Source organism: Solanum verrucosum, unplaced genomic scaffold (genome assembly GCF_900185275.1).
Source record: "Solanum verrucosum unplaced genomic scaffold, falcon-dt-bn FXZP01000113.1, whole genome shotgun sequence".
In the NCBI taxonomy this organism is placed as follows: domain Eukaryota; kingdom Viridiplantae; phylum Streptophyta; class Magnoliopsida; order Solanales; family Solanaceae; genus Solanum; species Solanum verrucosum.
This window is the reverse complement of record NW_026020105.1, coordinates 2,321,230-2,339,446: the sequence shown is the minus strand read 5'-3', so window position 1 is coordinate 2,339,446 and position 18,217 is coordinate 2,321,230. Positions and strand designations below refer to the sequence as shown.

The window sequence follows — 18,217 nt, the reverse complement described above, 5'->3', positions numbered from 1 at the left end:
ATGTCCATTTGTAATTACAAAAATAATTTATGTATCAAAATCTTGTCCTTTTTTTGAGTAATTTATTTTTAATTTTATCAAAAGATTGCTTTAAAAGATTTCATTGTGCTCTCAGAGACAGAGTCACAATTTCTGTTTGTTAAAAAAAAAAAAAAGACACAATCAATAGTTTCTGTTATTGCCGTATACATTTCTCTGTTTCTAAATAATTTAACTTCAACGTTTCACTTTACTAGGATAAGATTATTAGTTATAATCACATAAATATTTTAGATTGCAAATTTCAAAAGTATTTTTAGGAATAAGTGACAAGTAAAAATGAATGGAGGAAGTAATATTGTACATTGGATGACGTGATATAAATCTCATCTCATTTTATATTATAAATAGGAAGATTCAAAGCTTAAAATTGAATTATCATTTTACCCTTATATTAAAACAATTAAAACAAATGTTATAAAATATAATTAAATAGTATATAGTAAAAAAATGCTCCTCAAATGTAATAAATATTGAACTACGTATCCTTCAAAAAGTCGTCTTCTTTATTATATATATCAAAAATAAAATAAAAAGACGTGGGACTCAAAATAGTAATTACTATAATGAAAGTTTGTTTCTCGCGTTAATGCAATAAAAGCCGTTTCCCGTGTTAATGCAAGATTGCACAAGAAAACCAAGAAATTTACATTAATCAACATTTTTCCATTGCAAATTAAAAGCAAGATTTTAAAAGATTTGTATTGAACAATTTAATAAATAACTCATTTAAATTGGTACATGAATCAAATTCACATTAATAGTCAATTTCTCTTTTTTTGTAAAAAACAAAAGTATTTGAAGAGTTTTTCCATTAAATAAATTTGATATGGACTAAAATCATTGAACTAAATTAATGCAAATTAATTTTATCTACTCAAAGGGCATCCTAACTACTGCTATAAAATGCCTAGCATGGTCTTCATGTAAATGATAAGAGGAGGATGAGAGATTATCATGCAAAAAACTAATCTTGCTCATCATTTTGTATGTGCAATAATTTTCTTTGGTTTTTATCCGCTCTTTCTTGACCAGCCTAAGTATTTTATATGTCTTTTTTTTTATATATATTTTGATATATTTTCTTATGATTTTGTTTTTCTATTGAAATATCTCGTGTTCTACATGAAGAAATTAGTGATATACAACTCATGTTCTACTAATAATTGATGAAAGGTTAATTAGTTAATTTGATATGCTATTTGGCTCTCAGTAGAGTGTTCTACTTTAGTATAAATATATTTTTGAGTTTATTATTTATGAGTAGAGAGAGGAATAATTAAATATTTGATTTAAAAAAAAAAAAAGAATCCATACCCTAAAATAAAATGCGCCACCGAATTGGAGATAAATGATGGATCATAATATGTGATTTGAGGCTGTATTTTTATTTAACTTTTCGTTTATAATCTATTTACTTTATTAGTCTATTATTCATGTGTTGAGACATTCATTCCTCAAATTGACCATATATGTTATATATCTAGAATAAGTCATTTTGAAATGTTTGAATTGTTCAATTTATATTAATTATGCAAACGTATATTTACTGTGATGAGAAGCTATTTATTGTTGATGTAAAATTTTAAGTATGGATGAAAGATTGTCAAACTCCAGTCTTCAGATTATTGGCTGGACCCATAAGTAGTTAAGTAGTAATTGTCCAAAGTAGAATGTCTACTTTTGTCTTAGAGATATTATTTATGAGAATGTGATACATTCTTTTGCCTAATTATTGAATGTTAATTATTACTCATACCTATAATTTTTTAATATCAAATGGTTTAATCTTATGTATATATTATAATAACTTATTAAAAGTGAAAACGAAAGTGTATAGTTGGATTACCATTTTGCCCCTATACTAAATCAAATACCTAATTAGTAAAATATTATATATCATTAACGTACAAATTAAAGATTCAATAAATGTAAGATAAAAAATAAAAAACTAGATCTGCATTTGAATAGTAATTGTCTATTACTATTCAAAATAAAAAGTTGAATATGAAGAGTCATTCTCCACTATTATGTAAAAACACCTACAGAATTAAAAATTTGAATTTACTTTTTAAGAACCAATTTTACAAAGATTGATGTTATCATTGGAAGTACATTGCACAATTCAAATTTCAACATGAGAATAAAAGAGAGTGAGAAATAACAAAAAATGATTGAGTATATCATCTATTTAATGTTCTTCTTCATAGTATATTTTTTATTATTTAGTGAATAAAATACAAATGGTAAAACTACTATTGTTAATTTCAGCATTTCCTATTTTAACTCAACTTTTTAGTATATAGAAATTTAATAATAATAAGGGACAAACGTGCAACACACGTTTTCAGAAACTAGTTATACAAATATATCCACGAATTATACAAATGATGTGTGAATTATAAAAACGAGGTCGTCCATAGCAGCTTAAACTATAGCTACAACCCGTAAATATGCAAACTATAACTAAGGAGCCTAATTAAGTTTATTATAATGACTATCTGTGATATATTTTTTTCCTATTTTTATTTGTTTTTACCTTTCATCTTTTATAAGTGACCCCATAGAGAGTATTAGGGACAAGTTTTTTTTAATCAATTTAAGGAACATATTCCCTTCCTCGAGTTATTAAAAAATTAACAACCACAATAAAAAGTTGTATCTCAAAGGGTACATTTATGGACAAGCTTCTTCGCTAAACGTTAATCATTATTAACCCTTTTTCTTGTAGTGTTGTAATCATAAACAAGTGTAGCAAATATAATGTTATTTTTATCTATTATTTTTTTCGTAGAAAATAGTTAATTATTCGTCTACAAATCATCCCTATTTAAATATTGCATATTTTGTGACAAAACAATGATCGTCACTAAATCGCATGTTGATTAGAGACAATAAAATAATCGTCACTAATTGCTTATTTATTAGTGACAAAAACAAAGGTCACAAATAAGTAGAAAATTTTGTGGCTAAAGCTTACACCCTTTAACTACGAACTCTATTTTGTCGTTGTTGTAACAAGTTATTTTTTATGACGAAACCTTTTTTGTATTCAAAATTCTAACTATTTTAAGGCAAACAATAGTTTGTCACAAATTAAATGTATTATTAGCGACAATATAATGTGTTACTAATAACTTAAAATTCGTCGCTCTGATACCTAATAAATGGTACAATTTTTTGGTGGAAAATTTTAGTGGACAAAAATTTGCTACGAAATTATATGTTTCGTCACTAAAAGTATATTGCTCATGCATTTAAATACGAAATAAAAATTTTGTCACAAAAGATGAATAATTAGTGACAATTTTGTGTTGTACCTAATAATTTCGTAGCTAAATATCACATTTGTTGTAGTGCGACCACGTGCTTGGCATGATTTGTGCAGATCATAGTGAATGAGTGATATTTGTATGAATTTCTTGGGTCTTTTCATTCTTTAAATCAATTCATTTGATTCTGTAATTTAATAACTAGTGTAATGTATAATTAGTATGTAGATGGTCCTTCAATTTCTTTTCTATTCGAAACTGAGTGGTCATTGAAAGTCTCATTTCATGGTTTCAATGGATGGATGGATCAACTAATAAAATGGAAAGAATGAGTTCAAACGATTGAGTGTATCCATCACCCTGTATAGAAAGTTGCAGGGTTTTATAGAGCTATCAAGAGTTCAGTTTATAGAGTTTAGACGGATCAACATTTGATTTTTGGGTTAGTAGAAAGATGGTGTTGTGAGATTAACATTTTTGTGTTTCAGTGGGGTGAAGCAACTGTAACTCTTTGAAGATAGGGAAAAAGGTCTGAAAAATACTCAAGTTTTGGCCGAAATTGTTGTTACGATATCAAACTTTATGGAAGACCTTTTATCCCCTACACTATTTAATAGAGTATTTTAAAGGTATATATGTGCCCACGTGGACACATTACTATTTAAAATGATGTGATATTTATGATGTCCACGTAGACACATATATACCTTTAAAATATACTATTAAATAGTACATAAAATGTCCTTTCCAAAGTTTGGTATAGTAACAACAATTTCGACCAAATTAAGTTGGAGTATTTTTCAGACCCTTTTCCCTTGAAGATATGATATTTTGGGAGGCTTCTCTGTTTTGGGTCCTTTCCAAAGTTTGGTATAGTAACAACAATTTCGACCAAATTAAGTTGGAGTATTTTTCAGACCCTTTTCCCTTGAAGATATGATATTTTGGGAGGCTTCTCTGTTTTGTCCCCTCCCCCCCCTCTTCAATCCCCTGAATTGGTAGAGATTAAAGAAAATCTTGAAAATGCGCGAATGGAGCTTATCAGATTGAAGATTAATAATCAGAGTAGATGATTGGTTATCAAGATTTGTTTTTCTAGGTAAAATAGGTGCTCATGTTTTCTCAATAACTGTTAATTTGGCAAGAGGTATGCAATTAATGCTAGTTGCATACCTCTTGCAAGATTAACAACTATTGAGAAAATATGAGAACCTATTTTACCAGAAAGCACAAATCTTGATAACCAAAGAGAAATAAAAGTTTCATGCTTAAAATTCCTACCACTGTTCATGAAAAAATTCAACCATCTACTTTGATTATTAGTCTTCAATCCGATAAGCTTCATTCGCGCACTTTCAAGATTTTCTTCAATCTCTACCAACTCAGGGGATTGAAGAGGGAATAAAACAGAGTCACTCAAAACAAAGAAGTCTCCTGAAATCATCATATCTTCAAGAGTAATAGTAGCTTAACTCCACGAAAACACAAAAGTGTTAGTCTCACAACACTGCCTTTCTACCAACCTAAAAAATCAAATTTTGATCCGTTTGGACTCTATAAATTGAACTTTTGATAGCTCCATAAATCCCTACAACTTTTTATACAGGGTGATGGATAGACTCAATTATTTGAACCCATTCTTTTCATTTTATTTGTTGATCCCTACATCCATTGCAACCATGAAAGGAGACTTTCAATGGCCACTCAGATTCGGATGGAAAAGGAATTGAAGGATTTATACAAACATCACTGATTCACTATGACATACACAAATCATGCCAACTACTTGAAAAAGTTTGGGTTATCTTTGTCCCTCCCAGATAATCTATAGTATTTTCAAAAGCTATGTATATTTGAAAATTTCCTATTCTTCTATCCACATTTAATATTTATCAAAGGCTTAAGTCATATGCTGCCCTTTAAAGTTGTTCGCATATTTCACTTAGACACCTCAATTTAGCCTCATACCTATTGAACACCTTATATGTTCAAAAATGGTTCCTATTGGACACAAAATGCATATGTGGCAAAAAATGTGTATTTCACCGTCCTTAAGCGCGTGAAACCATTGGAAATGTTTTTTTCCTTTTTCTTTTCAACTAATAAACCTAATTAATAAATAGTATAAATAATAATTAATTTAAAATTAAAAAGAAATCATCTTCTCCCTATCATCCCTCTCTGCAACTACTCTCATCTCTTTACACACCCACCCTACTGATGTGCCGCGAAATCGTGGCACATTTGATGCTTAATAACTATGAACTAATACTGATTTAAGTGATATTTTTGGGATTATTTTATGGGTTTGTTAATTGTGTAGGCAAATTCTGGGTTGTACAGGAAATGAAACAGAACTGATGTCGACCAAGTGAAGATCACGGAGGGGTATACGGGCCGTTGTTCTTACCACGGACCGTGGTACCTACCGTGAAGTTGAAGCAGTATAAAAACATGAAAGAGTTGAAAGAAGGTTGAAGCCCAAGTGAAGACCATAAGTGACTTCACGGGCCGTGGTCCTCACTATGGACCGTGGTAGCTCTCGTGGTACATTTTCCAGTGACCAAGTTTGAAGACCCACTCTGTGAAAGCTCAAAGGCAAGACCACGAAGGACTTCACGGGCCGTGGTCATCATTACGAACCGTGGTAGCTCTCGTGGTACATTTTCCAGTGACCAAGTTTGAAGACCCACTCTGGGGAAGCTCCAAGGCAAGACCACAGAGGTCTTCACGAGCCGTGAAGACCTTGACGGGTCGTGGTAGTGGCCGTGACAAGGCCCGACAATTCAGTCCTAACTTGATTAGGACTCATTTTAAACATTCTATTTTGGAATTACTTTAGGTCATTTTTGCAGGCATTATCGGGTATCTGACATTTTGGAGAAGAAAGGACGGCGGATTACTTTTAGTTTTGGGATTTTGGGATTTAGATTATTGTGATCAGTTGGAAGTTGTTCATCTCGATCTTGAGATTATCAAGTGGTTGTTGATTTACCAGTTATTTTTGTAAGTACATCATAACATGTTTTCATTATCCAGTATTGATTCTTTGCATAAAAACATGAGTGGCTAAAAGTCACTACTGGGTGTGTGGGATCTATGATGACATTCTAGTTGCGATTCCGTAAAATGAGTAAAAGACAATCTTTGTTTACAACCTGTAGTTTACAGCTTTCATTATCATTTTCGTCTATTGAGTGCACGCTTTAGACAGGCCTGTATCTGGTGTTTGTTCGAGAGAAAAACATTAGTAGGGAAAAAGCTAAACTAAGTTTACAAATTGGAGTTAAAGTAGGATTTCGAGAGAAGGAATCTTTAACACCATATCAAATTGAGCGAAGTCCAATATCGATAACACTTTACATTCGAGAGAATTAGAGTGAATATTATCTGATTAGGCTGAGAAGCGTTAGATTTATTTAATTCGCAAAGGTTCTGTAAATATTGACTTACCTGACACTAAATTTACGGGAGAGCATTATAATTAATGTCATAGTGAACACAAAACCTGGTTTCCTTAAATTAATTGAATCAACTTACAACGAGATCTTTTGTGAACTGTGTAACTAAGTTTTGATAGAATACTTTTCAATCAGACCCAAATTTACTTTTCTTGTTAATTGTTTAGGAAATAGTAACGACAATTGAGTAAACGCGACAGTGAAAATTTATCTGTAAAGAAATTCTCTGTGGGATCGACCTCAACTCTAGTTGAGTTCTGTAAATTGACAACGACCGTTTACACTCCTTATTTGGGGTGTAAGTTTGGACGTATACCCCCTCCAACTTTTCTCCCATTACTCCAATGATTCTCGTGTTTTTTCCTTTTTTTTTTTTATGTAAATCTAATTAAAGTCTCAAATATTTCGGCAAACTTACATTGTTTTCGATAAAAATAATATTTCGGTGAAGCAATTGATTTTTTTTTTATCTGTAAAAGTCTACTTTTTCTTGTAATTGTTATAAATAATTATTAGTGGAAAGAAGATAAAGATAACGAAGAGAAGGTTCTGATGCAATTATAATGAAAGGTGAATGAGGAATTAGCTTAGATGGACAATAATGGTGTACTGACTCCGGTGAAAGGGATAAAATTCAATGGATAAGAAGAAAGGGGTGAAGGCTATGGTTGACTAGCGTTGAGGCGCAGCGGCCAGTGGAAAGGGAACGGAGAAGAAGAAGAAGAAGAAGAAACATGGAGGTGACGGTTAAGATCGACGGAGAAGAAGAAGATAGGTGGGTGGCCGGTGGGGTTGGGGTGGGTTAATTCAAATTTTTGTTTTCTTAAATTGCTTTTTGATTATTTAAATAATTTTTTTTTAAAAATTAATCCAATTGCCATGTGTCATCGCTTCTTGGTCCATTTGCTATGTATGAGCGTTTGAAATGCACACAAATTTCTCTTTTATTTGACTATCATTTTGTGTTAAATAGGTATAAATTTGTTAAGGTTTAAGTGTTCAATAGGTACAAGCCTAGATTGATGTGTCTAAATGAAATATGAGGACAACTTTAAATGACTTTAGCCTTTATCAAACTTATGAAAACATGTCATGTGCCTATATGATACAATTTTTTATGGAATACTTAACTTGTCACGATAAATTAGTGAGTTTTGATATAAACTTAACTGTTGAAGCACACAAATCACTAACTCAAAATCAAATCACAATTGGACTTTTCATAATTCAACAACATTTTGAACTTCGTCATACTAAAATAAATAAAAAAATCATGAGGTGATCATTTTAGACTCCTCAATTGGATGATATTCCTTTTAGACATCTCATGTAGGATCCCGTTGTGTCAGTTTGACACTTTTTTGACAATCCACTAAAATTACATTGTGCGTGTAACACACTCGCGGATAACATAATATAATGGCTAATTAAGGAAAGACACGTGATATTTAAGTATAAAATAATACTTTAAAAATACATTATAGGAAAAATTAATTTTCAGCCAAAATTAATACTTAGTAAATAAAAGCATTTAGTTTCTAAACCCCACCAAACTATCCCACCCCTTCTTCCTCAGTCTTCCAAACTTTTCCAGCGCCTCCTCTTTACCCCTAATTTCATCTTTTGTTTTTTTTTCACTTTTTGGGGTTTTTATTAAATTCAGATTTTCATTTTTTTTTGTTGTAGATTTATTTTGTATGTTATTAATTTCATGCTTTTTAATTGTGTATCTAATATTACAATGCCTCAAAAAGGAATAAAACTATAAAAGGAGCACAAATACGAATGTTATGTATTATTTGTATGTTGTAGTCCCTCCCGTTTGGTATGAATATCTGCATATATGAACTTGATGGGTGTGATAGATGTACAATGGCGTGTAGCACTGAACTTGAAAGATTGCAATAAAAGTTGTAATTGTTAAAGAATAAGAATGAGAAGATGACGATGATTGTGGTGCTTTTCGGAACTGAAAAAATTAAAAAATTAATTTGATTGTATTAATAGCGATGGTGGCAGTGGTGGTGAATGGATGGTGTGTGGTGGAGGAGAGAATGAGGAAGAAGAATAGTTTTGACCTTTTAAATATTATTTTTTTGGCCTGAAAAAGAGCCTCTTCACACGCTGATTTTGGGTGCATTACACTTACCATGCCATGTCAGCGAAAAGTATCAAAATAACACAGTGGGATCCTACCTGAGATGTCTAAAATGAACATTAGTTAGTTGAGGTGTCTAAGTGAAATTTTGTGCCAAATTTAGGGGGATACCGATGAGTTTGGCCATTTTTTATGGAATACTTAACTTATCACAATAAATTAGTGAGTTTTGATATAAACTTAACTGTTGAAGCACACAAATCACTAACTCAAAATCAAACCACAATTGGACTTTTCATAATTCAACAACATTTTGAACTTCGCCATACTAAAATAAATAGAAAAATCACGAGGTGATCAATTTCTATCTTGTTTGAAGTTAGAGATTGTCAAACTATTTAAATTGATTTTTTAAAATTAATTATAAATTAAAAGTCAATAATCAAAATGGAAACACCCAACTTTTGACCTTTTTTTTTAAAAAAAAAACTTTTGAATGTGTTTGAGAATATTCTAACACTTTCAAAACAAAAATAGCTTAAAAGCAAAAAACCACTAAAAATATATCAATTGAAACAACGCTAGCTTTCAAATAGAAATATCAGAAATTTAAATTAATTTGAAAGCGTTTAAATTTTATGAAAAGTTATGTGTGGGGTACTTTGGGCCGCTGAAAAAACAATTCGAACATTGACTCACCAATCCTAATTTCGTTATTACATCCAACTCCAGGGGCAATTTTACAACATGGATTTCCCGCCCTTTTTGGTCTCTCTTACACCGGCAAGGTAATAAAATATTAAACCTACACGTTCATACCCACGCGCGCACACATCCCAGTTATTCTCCTACAAAAATCCCTACTGCATTTTCATTGCCGCCCAATTTCTTTGAATCTCTTCCATTGATTCCGATTACTCCTTGCCGGAGAGGAGTAGGTAAGTTCGTTTGTTTCAATCACAGTTTCGCTTAAATTTTTTATGATTTTGCCCTATTTTCTGACTACTTGTTGGATTTCGGTTTCCGTACATTTTTTTTGGACTTATTTTTTGGAGAGATAGAACAACAATAGGTTTGTTTTTCGAGTTGATGAAGCTTTTTGCATTGTGCATTTTGTGAAAAATCTTTTCTTTTTGGAGGTTAGGGTTTGGACACACTGAGATGGTTGCTAACGCCGACACCGGAGTGAAGGATGTTGTTACTAAAGCGGATTCTCCTGTTTCCGTCCTTGCAGAGGAGGTATTGCTTTTGTATTTTAGTTGCTTTGTTATCTCATCGAGTATTGGAATGAAATGAAATGAACCAAAGTAGAGCGGAATGGTGGATATAGAAGGTTCACATAACTAGAGCCTCATTAGTAGTAATTGTTGCTTTCTCCTTCAGGTACTCTGGCTAGTACTTGCGTTCTTTTAGGCTTTTGAATTTTTGTACTCATTATTGTTGTGTCTTGTGTCTTCATTCTGTGCATTAGTCCCATTTGAGGAAAGAAGTAAGTACTGGAAAATGGAAAAAACTTGCCTTGTGTGTTACTGTTGATTGTTGCTAAAAGCCTATGATATTTCCTGTTCGGGGTGGTGGGTGGAGAAACTTTAAGCTAGTCTTGAAGGAATCTAGCATTTTTTTTTTCTGCGTGGGTGGGGGGAATAGAGTTGTATGGCTGCGAGATGTACTAGACTGTGTATGGTGTGACATTGCACTTAATTGTCATTAGCATTGGTCTTGTGGTTTGTTAGCGTACTTCTTAAAAATCTAGGTAATTGGATGAGATAAGAGTGACAACATATTGTTTCTTGAAATGTGTCTAAACTATGACAATTAAGTTATCTTGATTTGAGTTTATGTGTTTGAGTCACATGCCAGCTTCTTGGATTATTTACCAGTTATTTCCTGTTGACGTACTTGATTGGTAATATACCTTGTTGATAGGGTTTTAAAGCTTGTTCAGCTTTTCCTTGAACACATTACTTGTACACGTTACAGTATGAAGGTAAAAGTAAATACGATCTGTATGGGTTGGAATTAGTTTGAACGAAAATTAGAATGTTCTTTAATTTTGTTGGTTTTCAAGTTAGATGCCCTCTTCTAAGTTTTGAATTGATAATTTCTTTGTTCCTTGTCCGAATGCCAGTTTCTGGCTCGGAGAGATGTTTAGCAAAATATTTGCTTATGCATTACACTTGTGTATTCTCAACTTGAAGGATACATGCAAAGAGAAGCTTGCTGTCAAATTGGAGGATGAAGTATTTCTTGATGCAAAAAATGGGGATGTCTCTCTTTTATCTGAATTGATGAAGAAGGAAGAGGAGAACTTGATAAAAGCACATGTAAAGGAGGAAGAAGTAAATGATCCCAAAGAGGCCCCGAACTTGAATGACCTTCAATTTAGTAAGTTGGACGAGCTTCTTACACAAACCCAGCTTTACTCAGAGTTCCTGCTGGAGAAGATGGATAACATCACAGTGGTATATCCTTGATTTTGTGAAGAATCTTGACTGCTGGGTGCGAAAAGCTGTCTCTATTTTGCTAATCCAGGTTCATTTCTGCATTTTTCATTTGCAGACTGGAGTGGAAGATGAAGAGAAAGGCAGTGAAGACAAGAAGAGGGGTCGTGGCAGAAAAAGAAAGGCTGATACAAGTTATAATAATGTATTTCTTCTCTTGTCCTCCTTAGAAAATAGGTCTACATTGAGTTTTTCTTCATCTTGTGAATCATTATGCGCAACACCTTGGTTAATTATTAGTGTATATTTACATGTTGTGTATGCGGCATTTGATTAGGTGAGTTCTACTAGTACCGTCCAACAACCAGTTAAGTTTTCCTTTTTGTCTCGCATGAATTGTGAAATAGCACTTGGTATTGCTTTGTGTAGCACTTGCCTGATTCTGTAGGTCATTAGTTTTTGATTTTTCAAGTCTCAAAGGTAATTTGAGAGCTTTATTGGAGCTAGTTTTTCTTTTTTGTTGGACGGGTCAGTCATTTAGTTTCTATGCATTTTGTCAGTTGTTGCCCTTCTTCCATTCTGTGAAATAGTTCAAATGTCTAATGCAGAAAAAGGCCAAGAGAGCTGTTGCTGCCATGCTTTCAAGATCTAAAGAAGGTGGTTCTGTTGAGGATTCAACCCTCACGGAAGAGGAGAGAGCTGACAAGGAGCAGGCTGAACTTGTGCCCTTGCTGACTGGTGGAAAGTTGAAGTCTTATCAACTGAAAGGTGTCAAGTGGTTGATTTCATTATGGCAAAATGGGTTGAACGGGATTCTAGCAGATCAAATGGGACTTGGAAAGACCATTCAAACTATTTCTTTTCTTGCACATTTGAAGGGAAATGGGTTAGATGGACCTTATTTGGTCATTGCTCCCCTGTCAACTCTTTCTAATTGGATGAATGAGATAGAAAGGTACATTAATATCCTATTGCGAAATTAGTAGAAGTGCTATCCGTGTTTAGTTGATGCAGGTGCTTATATTGTTATTAAATTGTCTCCGGTTGCTAGTCTGCAAGACAGGAACTAAAGGGATAAAATTTTAATTATTTTGCTTGATAGGTTTGTCCCATCCATTAATGCAATCATCTACCATGGAGACAAGAAACAAAGAGATGAGATAAGGAGGAAGCATATGCCAAGGACCATAGGTCCCAAATTTCCAATCGTAATTACCTCTTATGAGATTGCAATGTTTGATGCAAAGAAATTCTTGAGGCATTATACTTGGAAGTATCTCGTGGTTGATGAGGTACCTCTGGCTTACATAGTCTTAAACTTGTCACATTTATACTGTTTTATTCTACAAGTTTTGTGCTTTAATGTAGAAGGCAACTTGTTCTGCATTTCATGCTGATATTGTGTTTCTTGGTTCTTCCGAAGGGGCACAGGTTAAAAAACTCAAAGTGCAAACTGTTCAAGGAACTCAAGCTGTTGCCAATTGAAAACAAGCTTCTATTAACTGGAACACCTCTGCAGAACAACTTAGCTGAGTTGTGGTCATTGTTAAATTTCATCTTACCAGATATATTTTCATCCCTAGAAGAATTTGAGTCATGGTAAACAGCTGATTAGACATTCTACCATTTTTCTTGAAGTGCTTGTTTCAATAGCTAAATATTTGTTAATTCTAAATGATGCTTGTCTTATTATTTTCTTTAATGAGCCTACCTTGCTAGCATTTTTTTCTATCTTTATCCTGCATATAATATGGTTCTCTCTCGTACTGGTTATTTACTGCCCTGAATTGTAAAATTTTGGTTAGCATATTGACATCGTTTTCAGATGTAATGCAGTGCATATCAGATGAAACCAAATTGTAAATATGGCCGATCAAATGCTTTAGTTTGTGATATCAGACAGTTCTATCTTAGAACACTGATGTATAACACACAGGGTAGACTAGTCACAAGTATCTGGTTAATTGTCCTGGTTCTTATTAGAGCTCATAGCAGATATATTGCGTTGCACTTCCCTTGTTTAGAGTACAGTGTATCATTTGAAACACATGACTCACTCTTCTTCTCAAATGGTCGTGTAAAGATTTTAGTGTAGGTCAAATGATATCATGAGAAGTCAAAGTGTTAAATGATGACCTTGTTTTTATTTGCTTATCAGGTTTGATCTATCTGGGAGGTGCGGCAATGAAGCCCAAAAGGAAGAAATGGAAGAGAAAAGGAGGACACAAGTATGATTGTTGTTCAGTATTCCATTTTTCCATTTTAAAGCAGATGATGTTTGTTTATGAGTGTCATAACTGCAGGTTGTTGCGAAACTCCATGCAATTTTACGCCCTTTTCTTCTTCGGAGATTGAAAGTAGATGTTGAGCAAATGCTTCCCCGAAAGAAAGAAATAATTTTATATGCTACCATGACTGAGCATCAGAAGAAGTTTCAGGACCATCTAATTAACCAGACGTTGGAGGGTTATTTGACCGAGAACTTGTCCATCGGTAATTATCTCACTTATATAAATATCTTAAATATTCTCGGTCCATCGGTAATAATCTCACTTGTATAAATATCTTAAATATCTACTTCCGAGAGAAAATGAGTGTCTTTTGTTTTTCCTCATTTGAGAGTTAACATTATAGTCCATATCCTCTATCCACAATTGCACTTTCTTAACTATTCTCTTTCTCTAAGTTGCTACTGAAGTATTGACGGATCCAAGGTTCCATTCTCTTTCTCTAAGTTGCTACTGAAGTATTGACGGATCCAAGGTTCCATTCTCCAACAAATAAGTTCTTAAAAGGGAAATTAGCTGAATGGAAAATTTAAGTATAGTTTGTATAAAAATTTCAATGTTTTCTCAATTGGCAAGCTGATGTAGATTGTACTCAAATTTATATATAATAACATACAGAACATCTATCCAGATTAGCTTTATTATGGCATCTGTAGTTAGCTTGGAATGCGTTATGGGTTTCTCTGGTGAAGCAAACAATTCCTTTTTATTGCCATTTTCTAAGTGCACGATACCCCTCATGACACTTCAGGGTTTGCAGTATTAAAGTTCATTTTCTGAATGTGCAGGGAATCATTTTAGAGGAAAGCTCACTAACTTGATGATTCAACTCCGCAAAAATTGCAATCATCCTGATCTCTTGGAGTCAGCATTTGATGGTTCTTGTAAGTGACTATGATTTATTGAACTGATTGTATTGAGGTGTGTTGACAATGGCCTTACATTATTTTTTATCTTGTTGGCAGATCATTATCCACCTATAGAACAAATAGTTGGGCAATGTGGCAAGTTCCGCTTACTGGAAAGGCTTTTGTCAGAATTGTTTGCTCGCAAGCACAAAGTATGTGCTTCATTGTGCTTTTTTGTGTGCCCACCTTGCTGAAACTTTCTATTAATTTTACATCTTTTCCGTACAGGTTCTGATATTCTCTCAGTGGACTAAAGTACTGGACATAATGGATTACTATTTTAGTGAAAGGGGCTTTGATGTTTGTAAAATTGATGGCCGTGTGAAATTGGACGAAAGGAAAAGACAGGTGATTGGTACTTCAATTGTGATACAGATGGAGTATGTAATTTATAAGCATTTGATGACATTTTAAACCATGATTGTCGCTCATTGATGACGCCAATTGTTAAATTAATCTTAGGCTGTGTAATTTTTCTTGCTCAAGAAAAATTTAAGCAAGTCATGATAACATGATCAACATAGGCTACAAACATATTCTTGAACACCTCTGTCTATAATCTTCTGGTACTCCAGAACTCTACTTGCGTGTAGAACTTCATTGTGGCTAAGGAAGAAACCTGATGATACTGCACTGTTAATGGACAGATCTATATCTAGATTTCTGCCAACATCTTTGTTATTGGATGTTGAATTGCCATTTTGTATTAATCAAGTATGCACAGTGTCAGTATCAGAGGGGTTCATTGTTACGTTGCTTATGTATTCCACTTAGACTCAAAGTTGCTTCTTTCTTCTTTATTGCATTTAGATCTCTCCCCCTGCCCCTCCTTGCAATTTACTTGCTCTCCCTTTTAATCCTTTGTCCTGAAGTGGCAAGGTTTAATGTTTATGACTTCACATGATAATACCTATTAAAAGAAGATTAAAAAAAGGTATTCTTCTTGATAACAAATAATAATATTTGAACAGATTGAGTAAATTGGCCCAGCAGGAGCATGAAATAATTGGGTTATCTGGAAGCTTTTGATTAAGTTGATCTAATTATACTCTTCTTTTGTAATGAAGTAAAAGATCTGATTATACTCACTTGTTGCTCTGAACAGATCAAGGAGTTCAATGATGTTAACAGTGAGTGCAGGGTATTTCTGCTGAGCACCAGGGCTGGTGGTCTTGGCATTAATCTTACTGCTGCAGACACCTGCATTTTATATGACAGTGACTGGGTACCTTCTTGCACCCTTCTGTTTTTTTTTTTTTTATGTGGCTAAATGATACTCTCACACTTTATCAATACTTCAATTAAGGTTGATGTAACAAGCAATTTAACAAGCATTGCAAAATCAATGTATTTTAGGATAAAGAATAACGTTATACCAATGATGGTCTAGAGAGTAAAGGTTTTAGGATTAATTATAAGTAAGAATTGTACGTTGTAAGTTTTGCTAGCATAAGAAAGAAAGTGAGTTGAGATTAGATGATATTGTGATGACTAATGCAGACAATCCAGATTTTGGCTAAACTTTTCAAGAGAATGACATGATGGGCTTAGATGTAACATATCACATTAAATAAGATTAGCTGAAAGAGAGGATGACTACATGAATATTATGTGATAGCTTACAGGGGGTCAGGGAATACTTAATGAGTGAAAGATAACTTCGATAGAATGGTTCAAGAGTAGTAATGCTAAATGGAAGTGAATGTTGGGCCTTAAAGACCCAATACACCAACGAGATAGTCAGAAAATAGAAATACATATGTTAAGATCGATACGTAATTGTACAAGATTAGATGGGCATTCTACAGAAGGCGCAAAGGGTACAAATTGAGGGGAAAACGAGAGTAGTTCACCTTAGATGGTTTGGTCACATTCTATGTTGACCTCCAAGTGCACTGGGTGACACCATATTTTTGAAGATGTCAAAGGGAACGAGATAGACGTAAAATCTCATGGAGGGAAGCCTTTGAAATTCATTTGAACTTGGTGAAATCAGAACACAATGGAAGTATCATTATAGGCAGTACCAATAAGTCAAGATTAATGTTTACTTGCTTAGTCATTTTTGGTACCTTCCATGAGGACTCGTGTTTGACAGGAATCTTTAGTTAGGGTAGAGTGTTAAGTGAAGAGGAAAGTGGTGATATTTAGAAAATCCGTAATTGTTGAGTGTATGATCCCAAATAGAGTGGAACCGATATTGTAGATTTACATAGCCAAACCCTACTAGCTTGGGATTGAAGCGTAATTGTTGTTATGATTTTGTGATATTAGTAAACTGAAAATACATGCATTACTTGGGACTGAAGGGCAGCTTCCATAAAATGGTATGATTTTAGCATGAAGAAGCAATGATTTAGGTTTCAAGCATGTATAAGCGCTCAGCTTGTGTTTGCGGGTGGGGTGGTTAGGGAATTACTGGATTTATGACCCATTTCATCATTTTATTGATATGATATACTGTGGTGATGTGCCAATTGAATAGATTCTATTTGAAACATAGTAATCACACACTTTTACTGCATGTTGCCTTGTCTCTTCATATAGCATCACTTTATTGATATCCCATGCTTGAATCCTCACTTCAGAAGCAATAATTCCACTTATTTATTTTCTATGATCTTTTACTAACTATATTTGGTACTTCATACTATGGTCAGTTAGATAAATCAGTAACTTGCACTTCTGCTTTCAGAATCCACAAATGGATCTACAGGCTATGGACCGGTGTCATAGAATAGGTCAGACAAAACCTGTTCATGTTTACAGGCTTGCAACTGCTCTGTCTGTGGAGGTACTAAACAGCTTTTGTAAAGATACATTTTAGCTGCTCTTGAGTTCTACTCTTTTCTAAAGAGTTAAATGTGTGCTTCAGGGTCGAATGCTCAAAAGAGCTTTCAGTAAGTTGAAGCTTGAACATGTGGTGATTGGAAAAGGACAGTTTAAGCAAGAAAGAAGTACTACAGATACTATGGAGGTTTGTGTTTCTAACCCCTGCAAGATACTTATTCCGTTGTATGGCTTTGTAGCAGCTATAGTTTTGAGATGCTTTTGTGTTTCAACTGATTGTGATTGAATTTGACATCCTTTAAATAGTATATCATGTTGAAACCTCTTGCCAGTTTTTATAGCAGTGCTTACTGATCTTTCATACTTCAATTTGGCAGATAAAACGGTCAGGGCTTGATGTCCTGATTACTTATGCTGTATAGCCTTTCTTCTGTAGAAAAATATTTGGTATCAATGTAACGGCTGTTTCTGTTAGAGCTGTTGTTAGTGGTATGATAATGAAGTGTTGAATGAAGTAGTTGGTAATAATGTTTTGGTGTATCAGGAAGAGGACTTGTTAGCACTGTTGAGAGACGATGATAACGAAGAGGACAGGTTGACGCAGACAGATATCAGTGATGAGGATCTACAGAGGGTTTTAGACCGAAGTGATTTGGTTGTTGGTCCGGCAAGTGAAGATGAATCAAAGGTATATGTGGTTCCACTTAAAGGACCCGGTTGGGATGTTGTTGTTCCAACTGCAAGCGGAGGCATGCTTTCTACTCTCAACAGCTGATAAGGAAGGGAAGGGACTCATGGGCATGGTTCATTTGCAGAAATAGATGTTTTTGGGAGCTAAGCAACGTTGATTATTTTGTAATCTACTTTTTGCAAATTTATGGTCTTGGAGCACCTTGTTTGCCCATTGACGTATCACTGCA

At 33.7% G+C, this 18,217-nt stretch overlaps 1 protein-coding gene across 1 annotated transcript; it reads left to right on the top strand.

Moving 5' to 3' along the window:
- Positions 1 to 9,763: 9,763 nt before the first annotated feature.
- LOC125825231 (ATP-dependent DNA helicase DDM1) lies at positions 9,764 to 18,186 on the top strand. Its single transcript, XM_049504571.1, has 16 exons — positions 9,764 to 9,808; positions 10,015 to 10,109; positions 11,069 to 11,332; positions 11,430 to 11,516; positions 11,920 to 12,266; positions 12,414 to 12,603; positions 12,735 to 12,910; positions 13,470 to 13,539; positions 13,615 to 13,804; positions 14,388 to 14,483; positions 14,565 to 14,659; positions 14,736 to 14,855; positions 15,613 to 15,732; positions 17,203 to 17,301; positions 17,383 to 17,484; positions 17,842 to 18,186. The coding sequence occupies exons 2-16, from the start codon at positions 10,032 to 10,034 to the stop codon at positions 18,070 to 18,072; spliced, it is 2,265 nt and encodes a 754-aa protein (XP_049360528.1). The 5' UTR covers positions 9,764 to 9,808; positions 10,015 to 10,031; the 3' UTR covers positions 18,073 to 18,186.
- Positions 18,187 to 18,217: the final 31 nt, after the last annotated feature.

What these genes read in the sequence shown, in the direction of transcription:
- LOC125825231 (XM_049504571.1), top strand. Translation starts at nt 10,032, where the DNA reads ATGGTTGCTAACGCCGACACCGGAGTGAAGGATGTTGTTACTAAAGCG. An exon ending in TGTTTGCTCGCAAGCACAAA is followed by an intron (nt 14,660 to 14,735) that starts GTATGTGCTTCA and finishes TTTTCCGTACAG; the next exon opens with GTTCTGATATTCTCTCAGTG. An exon ending in TTTTATATGACAGTGACTGG is followed by an intron (nt 15,733 to 17,202) that starts GTACCTTCTTGC and finishes TTCTGCTTTCAG; the next exon opens with AATCCACAAATGGATCTACA.